This window comes from Ruditapes philippinarum, unplaced genomic scaffold, assembly GCF_026571515.1.
Source record: "Ruditapes philippinarum isolate M1 unplaced genomic scaffold, ASM2657151v2 ctg592_1_1_1_1, whole genome shotgun sequence".
NCBI classification, from domain to species: domain Eukaryota; kingdom Metazoa; phylum Mollusca; class Bivalvia; order Venerida; family Veneridae; genus Ruditapes; species Ruditapes philippinarum.
The window spans coordinates 61595-71475 of NW_026854960.1; the positions used below are offsets into that span (position 1 = coordinate 61595).

Below are 9881 nucleotides of genomic sequence, written 5' to 3' on the forward strand. Positions count from 1 at the left end.
TTATATGATCTTTGATCTCATTATTATTATTAAGAGGTTAATACACGGCAGGAGAGGGCCGGAAGGTGATAATCGGCCCGCAAAATGAATAATGGACCCGAGGGCTTTAGCCCGAGGGCCATTATTCATTCAGGGCCGATTATCACCTTCCGGCCCTACTCTGACGTGTATTAATGTCTTTAATACACTTGGTAGATCTAATAGTAGCATTTTTAAAAAAGAAAAAAAAAAAAAAAACAACAACAACAAATAGAAATCTACTTTGAAGTTCTTTGGTTGAAATTCTTGTGTTCTGTACGGAGATGTTTACTGTTTGTGTGTTCAAAGAAGCAAGTTTTATTTTCATTTTTTTTTCGGATTGAATTTGTTCGTATAATTTCTTCAAATTTCAACAGTAACAAAAATGTGTTTGTACTAAATACGATGTGCTGTCAACCTACTTTCACTTTTACAGTTAACTGTTTCATTACGTAAAATATGACGTCATTGTTTCAGTTTGTGCACGTGCACATGTTCTGCGGGCTGATAACTAGTTCTCGGCCCCGGGCCGCAAACTCATAATAGGTCACGTGACACTCATAATCAGTTGAAATCATAGGCAATTTTGTTACTATATAGTAACAAGTGTATAAATAAGATTTACATGTCATTTTACATGACCCTTGATTGGAAATAAAAGTTATTCTATTCTAGTTCTCCTGTGATAAAGGGGTACGTGATCACTGCGTAGGTTTCAAGGTTTATTTGAATACGTCAGGGCCCATATGGGCATGTGACAACATAAAACAGTACATACATACATACAAAATAATACAAAATGGCAAATAATATGTAAAAACAAAATACTACAAAATGGCAAATTATAAATGGTCATACAACTCCATGATGTAATAAAATCAGTACAGTAATAATTGACTGATATTGGAGGATGAGAGAGAAAAATTCAAGGAGATTACTTCAGTAAGAATTTAGTAGTGGTTTGCCTTGATACTGTTTGCAAAGGGAAGTAATTCAAAATGGATTCCAAAAATGCAATGAAAACTTGGGAAATTAGCAATAATATGGAAAATATAAGCGCTTTAGATGAAATATACCGTTATGACAAGAAACAACAACAAGACATCTTAACAGCTAAGCCATGGGATAAAGAGTAAGATTAAGTCATTCCTTTTTTACATTAATTCGTAAGGACTAGCTTAATTTTCGGACAAAACATATTTTGACTACTTTATTCAAGAAATTAATAGATTCTAAAACGTAGATATACACCGTTTTCCGGTACTTATTGTACAAAGATCTGGGGAATTCACCTAAATGGCATGTAAAAGCAATAAGTATTGTCAAAGTTTGGGAATATTTCCATTAAAAACCTTGATATGAGAATAAAATCTCCTGGTTGTATCGTGGACTAACCAGTTCTCAAACCCCTAAGCATTCAAGAGGTCTTTTAGTGTAAATAAAATATATCTTTATAAAAAATGTTACATATGTACACTTTTTAATCTTTATGTAACTTTTTAATCTTTATGTAACATATCTGTAAAATTTGACTGAATTTCAACAATTTAAAAAGCTCTATTTCCGTTTTGGAAAAGCACAACCCTCTGTTTAAAAACTGACATGACCTCTTAAAATAAAGAACCTAATCTCAAACCCCTTCAAGTATCTCTAAAATTCTACTGTTTAGTTTAGCCAATGAAGTGATTGTTATATGACTATCACATGACAATTAAGTACCCTACATGATGCAGGTACCTGCTTTAAGTTATTTTTGTCTATAATATTCATTTTCACAAATAGTTAATGGTGTATTTATGGGACTTACAAAGGTAATAGCAATTTGTATGAAATTAGGCTAAGTAATAAAATATGTTATGTAAATATTTGTTCCTATGCACTGTTTTCATTTGACATCAGCACATATGTCTGTCAGAAACTAAGCTTTTATGCACACATGTTCAGGACATCATAGTCACTTCCAGTAAAAAAATAACAGCACATGAATGAAGGGTTTGAGAATAGGTTGGGTGTGAGATTAAGTACTTATATGATACTATCTACCGGGAGTGTAAGCCTTATTAGGCCCACCATCATATAATACAAAAAAAATCTTATATAAAATAGTTATTTTCTGTAGGAGGTACCATTTTTTGATGAAAATAACAATCATCCAAAAGAAATTTTAACTATACATCAAAACGATAGTTCTGTTAATAACCTCATATGAGTGGCAACCACTTTTGTTTTTAAGTACTTAATACCAGGAATGACTTTTAAGCAATCAATAAAAAGTTAAAAACATATGAAAATGGTCCATTATTGTTAATGATACTAAAGTTCTATTCAATATTTATCAGTTATCACACAGTAAAAGGGTAATAATTTGATAAGCATTTGCACACACATTCAAAATATCATGATGGGTCCAAATTGTTAGCAATATTACTGGCTTTTATACGTAAAACACATTTATGTGAATAGGGTTATTAAAACTTTGAATTTTCTTCAAAAAATGCTACATTTTGTATGAAATTAATGTGAAAAACACTTGCATATAAAAGAATTTTTTTATGTAAGTATTGTTTGTAATATCTGGACATTCCCGGTACAAAGTACCTCCCGGTATAAAGTACCTTGAGGATCCTGAAATATTCAGTTCTTGATAATCTAACAAATTACAATAATAACTCAAAAAAGACTCACCTTTATTTTTTATACATCTCTGAATCCATAAATAAATTTCTTCGGGCGCTTTTTAGTGAGACCCTATATATTCTTTTAATTGTAAACAATCATTGAAATAAGGAATAAAAAATATTTTCAAAAAATCTAACAACTGTCAAAAATAGGATTTCCAAAATGGCGTCTTTTCTCTGTTTGAAATACAGTTTGTCTGCCTGTGTGTGTGTCCGTCTGTCCGCCCTCATTCGCGCCCATCTAGATATCTTGGACTGTCATGGAAATCAGGTGACTGTCATGTAGGCATCTCTGAGATGATTTATGTCCTGGTGAAAATAAAACCCTGAAATAATTTCATTTGCAAAAAGAACCATAAGATTTTTATAATTAATATTAACTACATGTATTATATAAAGCTGATAATGTAACGATTGTCCCCAGAGAGTATAGCAATACACAGGAAATTATGACACTAATCCGTTGATTGGTAAACCTGTGTGGCCCCTTCCAACTAACCATTATCAGCAATAATGTTAATCAGTAAAAAGATTGTTTATTGTAATGGTAGTAAGTAAATGAGAATAATGATCAGTTTTGTTGAACTTCTGTTACCCAAGGTCTCAGCAACCTGTTTGAAAAATGTGGATAAATATAAAAATCCCATAGCATCTATGTTTTAAAAAATGGACATCAAGAAACTGTATTTAGGGAAAGTCATCATTTAGCATATTGTGACAGTAAATGTGGTGATCAATGACAGTTCATTAGGGGAAAAAAACAACTTGAATGAGCAATAATTTTTGTAATTTCAGTCCCCATTATTTCAAGCATATCAAAGTGTCGGCCCTAGCTCTGCTGAAGATGGTAATGCATGCAAGATCTGGTGGAAATTTAGAAGTTATGGGTCTCTTGCTGGGAAAGGTTGATGGAAACACTATGATTGTTATGGACTGTTTTGCCTTACCAGTGGAGGGTACAGAAACAAGAGTAAATGCCCAAGCTCAAGCATATGAATATATGGCTGCTTACACAGATGCCGCAAAACAGGTGATTGATTTTTGTATCTTTCTAATTTCTGAACTTTTTTTATCTTTCTAATTTCTGAACATTTTGTATCTTTCTAATTTCTTAACATTTTGTATCTTTCTAATTTCTGAACAATACAGAATATCTTTAGATGCTTGATAAAATTTAAATTACTGCATTTATTATCTGCTCATTATGTGCTATGTACATGTTTTTCATTTTGTGTCTTGTAGACCTATAATAAATCATAATATAAAAAATATCTGCAGCTTGAAGAATATATTCATGAATTTCTTAATTATGAAAGTGCATTTGTTTAATATCATTTATTGAGTTAATTATCAATATTTTCCTTCAAATAATAAATAAACAATAAATAGATACATTTAAGTATGGATTTTAATTTATTTTTCTGTTAAAATCTTTCATAATATATTTTGTTTGTGCCAATATAGAACCAGGTTAGCCATCACATATGTGCAGTCTGCCAAGACTTTGTGCTGTTGACTGCATTATTTTAATTGTTGGGTGCATTGTTTTAATATTCTTACATTGAGATTCCCTAAATAATTAATGAACAGTTCCAAAACCCTCAAATGGGACAAGTTTATTATACAAATTCAAGAGGGCTGAATTTTGAGTTCTCACTAGACAGTGAGGCATTCTCCATATTTACCCAAAATGACTTCTTACTTAACTATGAATATATTTGAGCCGTGTAATTACAAAACCACTTTAATGCACATCCACGCAGTCTGATCAGGATCCATGCTGTTCGCTTACCAACTTATTACAAGTAGCAAAATTTATAACGAACAGCATGGATCCTGATCAGACTGCGCGGATGTGCAGGCTGGTCTGGATCCATGCTGGTCGCAAACGCACTATGTTGGTTTTGTTGTGACGCAGCTCATTTTTAATTGGTAGGTGAAGAGATTAGAGAATGCTATTGGTTGGTACCACAGTCATCCAGGATATGGTTGTTGGTTGTCAGGAATTGATGTCAGCACTCAGATGTTAAACCAACAATTCCAGGAACCATTTGTTGCTATTGTGGTAAGTCTATGCTTAGGCATTATATAATTGGACAAGCAAGTGGTGATAAGCTTAGTGTTGTCTTTTCGTTCACTCAGTTGTATGTTGTTTTTTTTTTGTGAAAGAGTAATATTTGTCTATAGTAAACTGTGTAAGAGAAATATAAGCAAATTGGCGTAAGATATTAACAGTCCATAAGTATTAATATGTTATTTACATGATTTTATGAAAATTTATCTATGTAAAATTTGGTAATAACAGTATCAATATATATAATTTTAACTCTATGCTTACTGATTGATTGGCTGTCAATTAGATGCCAGCATATGATAATACCACTTTATATCTAGTAGGTAGCTGCTTGTCGCATTATATTATATCCCAAGTCTGTGTTATCCTTTAGCGGAACTTGTCTTTTAAACTTTACTCAGAATGAGTTTGTAAAGTATACAGACCTTTGATTAACAACATTACATTCTAGGTGTGGCACATTGTTTCCTCAATAATTTGGGTGAGGACTAAAAACTAAACATTGAGAAGAGAATGTGTATTATGTTTCTTAGGAATAAGGTTTTTTTTATTGACAATTACTTTTTGGTGTTTATACTTGCACTAAAATTACATGTACTAAAGCATTTTTGTGCAACTCTTCTGGTGTTTTGTTATTACTGGTAGGTCTTGTTGAAAGTTGATAATTTTTTGAGAAATCCACTATAAAATATAGAACATGATTATTATGATTTTTCATTCAACTTGTCAGTTACTTATTTGAGGGTTATTCCTCACTCTTAAAAACATGTAAATTTGAATTTGGTGTTATGTTAACATTTTACAGATAGATCCAGTTAGAACAATATCAGCAGGTAAAGTTAATATAGGAGCATTCAGGACGTACCCGAAAGGTTACAAAGCTCCTGACGAGGCCCAGTCAGAGTACCAGTCCATTCCACTCAGTAAAATAGAGGACTTTGGTGTTCACTGTAAAAAGTAAGTACATGAATTTTATCTGTTTACAATAATTCCATGGAGGCCCAAATCATTTTTAAGGCAATTTACTGCCATATTTATTTATTAAATTCATTTCAGATGTTTCTTTTATTAGAATTTAAACAATAATTTTTGCAGCAGATATATTAATCCTTTATGATCACTTGTCATGCTATTTTCAATGATTGTAAAGTCCTATATGGTTTATATTTCAGCTACTACTCTCTGGAGATGTCCTATTTTAAATCAGCATTAGACAGAAAGTTGTTAGAATCTCTATGGAATAAATACTGGGTTAATACACTCAGTTCATCAAGCCTTATCACTGTAAGTGTGGTGAAATTTCATTCTTGTTTGTTTACCTGGATAAGTTTACAGGACTTAATTATACAAGCCAGTGCTTGACCTATCTTAATAAAAAATTATTGTATGTTATAATATTAATTGTGGAATTTTTTAGCTGGACTGTTCAAAGAAAAGAGAGGGAGCTATTGTATTCACCCAGGTGAAGGCATGGCCATCTCACTTAAGTTAATTTTTGAGGGCAAGTTGGTATCTCCAAAACTGCAGATGGAAATGGGTTGTAACTTCACACTTATTTGAGAGCATAATTGGGGCTAACTTTCCAAGGCCTATAACATTAACATGGATTTTACAGATTGATGGCCCCATTTTAAACTAAAATAATTCTACATTTTCCAGGCTCCTCAAGTGCCATGTGGAAGCTGTAAAAAGTTGGCCTGTTTGCCATCCCAATGATGTTATATTTTTGTAGTCTTAAGTGATGAGGATTTAATAAGTCTGTGCTTCACTTAGATGTTGCACTTTCCATTAACTCTTTTTTTAATAGACTTAATCAAACTGATTCTAATCAACTGTTCTTCCCTTTCCAGATATTGTTTTCACTCTTAATTTATTACCTCTTATAGAATGCGGACTACACAACTGGTCAAGTGTTTGATCTCTCAGACAAACTGGAGCAGTCCGAGGCCCAGCTTGGTAGAGGTGGATTCATGCTTGGTATGGATACAACTGAGAAAAAAACTGAAGACAAACTTGCTAAATCTACTAAAGATGGGTAGGTCACGAGTTGTTTTCTTTTGATACTTAGGTATATTAACATATATTTTCTGTCTGTTTTACAAATAAAAAAATCTCCAATATGACCAGGAACAAGACCAGAATCACTGAAAATGACTTTTCTATATAAATATAAGATATATGAAAATAAAACTAAGATTTTCCAAAACAATGCATTTAAAGGGATAACTAAATAGATATTTGGTTAAGTGTAAATAAACATATATGTAATGATACAATAGTATTGTTTTAGCCAGGTCTTCAAGAACCCTAAATGTAATTTTAAAATGACAAAACCAGTTTGTTAATTTCAATTTGAGTTCAATTCACTTTAAGCTAAAGTATGATGAAGAAGAAAAGAAAAAATAAACATTAAGTGATCTCATTAGTCAAGAATTGAAATATTTATATATCACTACATTAAATCTGCTTTTTTCTTCTTCCTTTTGTGCAGGTGTAAAACAACAATGGAGGCTATACATGGACTTATGTCACAAGTTATAAAAGATAGACTGTTTAATCAAGTACATTTACCTGCCATGTCCGACTCAACTAAATGATAATATTAACAATTTCATTCTTGTTATATGTGTACAAACAACTTAGAATTGTGTAAACAAGTGCTAATTGGTGATATAAAGTGCTTACATAGTTACATGACTTTTGATTCATATAGAAAAAAAACAACCTGAAAAGGATTTAAAACTACTGTGTCATTTGCTAAACATTTTGCATGTTGATGTTACATCACTTCTTTCACTGCGTGAAAGACTGGTATATTTAACTCATAGTAACACAAGTTAACTTTTTACTGGTCTTTGGAATAAACACAATATGAATCTGATTTATTGACTATTTTTTTTTCCATTTCAATTGTATTTTTGATTTGACTTTAGCAAATGCACCATAATCTGTGTGTACAGCTCTGACTTGCAAAAAGTTATGTTTGATTAATACAGATAAAATATTTCAGTTTTTTATCAAATTTGCATTGATAAGATACTGAATATGAAAGACTAGTTTAAGTTTAATGAAAGTTTTGAATTCTGTATTTATGAAGATATGAAAAGTATGACATTATGAATAAATTTTGTTTGTTTGTTTGTTCCATTTTACGCCTTTTCTCAGTATTTCAGTCATATAGGCGGGTAGTTTCCTAACCATCGTTCCTGGAGAGTTACACCAGTACTAGACTACCTTCCTCTGTGCTAAACTACCAAAGCATCTCCCGGGGATCGAACCCATAATTAAATTGTATTCTGAAATATTTATAATGCTACTTACAGACGTGATGATTACTCTAGATTTATTTTGTACATACCCTACAGATATAGTATTTTAGGAAAACTGATGACATGTGTAATGTAAACATTGATATAGGAATGTACAGTAGTTGTTATTTAGTTAAAGTTGCATTATGCTCATTTTTTCTGCTGTCAAATTCAGCTGATTTGGATATACAAATGTATATTTCTATTATAATGGTCAATGAACAAGACTTGATACTGAAAATGTTAAATATAAAGTATAAATACTGCCTTAAATATAAAAAGACTGTCCAAATGATGGTTACCAATAGATTTACAGTCTATTTCTAGACAATTTTGTAGGTCTTCTTGGTTATTTATTATACATGTGAAGAAGATTATTAAATTGAAAACTATGGCAAAAAGTTATTTTGACTTTTACCTATACACTCACCATTTACACTTAGATGGGCACAATGTCACTTTAAGATTTATATTAGGTGTCCAGGAAAATGTTGATAACTTACAGAATATTATAAGGAAGAGTTTAATGCAAGTCAGTAACATAATTTTTATCACAAATTATTTTTATGCCAGAAAACACTACCTTTTTGACTGAAATTTTTGTTTAATGCTTGTTCTACAATGAAAAACATAATTTATTACTTGGAAATTGATGAATACTTACAGTAACTTACATGTACATGTTTGACCTCTTGTTTCCTCTGAACATTTTCACAGAAGACAATTTTAGACATCAATTTTAAACATTATTCGAGAAACTTTTGTGTCCTTAATTTCTTAAATATATTTAGATCTATCTCTTGCCTCAAACTTTGTAAAGATGTATCTGTTTCAAAATAAGGACTTAAAGGCAAAATTTAAAAAAAAAATTCTCACACAACAGAAAACTTCTTTTTTTTTGTTGGATGTCTTTTGAAAAAGCTTTCCTTTACTTGACTTGAATTTCTCAATATTTCATGCATTAACAATTATTATACTGTTGTTTATCAATATGTGATGAATAAAATAACACAAAAATATATCTTCTCTTTTTATTGCACTGATCCACAATTTGAAATATCATACATAAATTACAGGGCATAACATTAGTTACAGTATTTCTAGCTACACCTGGTTTCAATTCAAATATTTCTGATTAAATCATTTTTTGTTTGTTTGTTCAAGTCTCACCAACACTGCAAATGGTACATTGAGACTTCCAGGAGTACCTTGGGTTCCTCTCGGTGTATTATATCTAGCATGAGTGGGCACCCAAGTAGAACTACTGACCTTCCATAAGTTAGGTATAAATAAATAACCTAACAATGAGCATGAAGGTTATAAACAAAGAGTTTTGAGCAACACTTAAAACATATTTCTTCTCACATACATTTTACCCATATAAATATAAGATATCTTACATGAAAAACAGATATTGTGGCTAAGTCTTTTCATATTGTAATTCTTCAATGGGAAGATACATGGCAGCCTTTCGTAACAGGTTTTCTGTATGTGGTGCCTCATACAAGTTTGACTAACATTGTATTAAAAAGCAAGTCAGATATTCATTTCACCCGGAAACACAATATTCAGAGTTTGTTCATTAAGGAGATCAGATATAAAGATTTGGTTTTAGATTTCAACCTGACCCCTACTTATTGTTGTTTGACAACAGCATGTATTATGGTAAGTCATACTTATTTAACATGTCGTTTGAGGTACAAAGCAACCTTGCCAAATAACTTCAGGATTTCCTGAATGTCCACATTACCAAACCAAGCATACACTCAACTATCTATAAATAAGAAAACAAAGGTGTTCAAA

The 9881-nt window shown here is 31.3% G+C and overlaps 1 protein-coding gene across 1 annotated transcript; it reads left to right on the top strand.

The window, feature by feature from the left end:
- The first annotated feature begins 977 nt into the window (after nucleotides 1-977).
- On the top strand, nucleotides 978-7474 carry LOC132741628 (COP9 signalosome complex subunit 5-like). Its single transcript, XM_060729837.1, has 7 exons — nucleotides 978-1150; nucleotides 3492-3726; nucleotides 4633-4761; nucleotides 5576-5727; nucleotides 5943-6054; nucleotides 6657-6805; nucleotides 7262-7474. Exons 1-7 carry the CDS (start codon nucleotides 1017-1019, stop codon nucleotides 7365-7367), a joined length of 1017 nt encoding a protein of 338 aa, XP_060585820.1. The 5' UTR covers nucleotides 978-1016; the 3' UTR covers nucleotides 7368-7474.
- Nucleotides 7475-9881: the final 2407 nt, after the last annotated feature.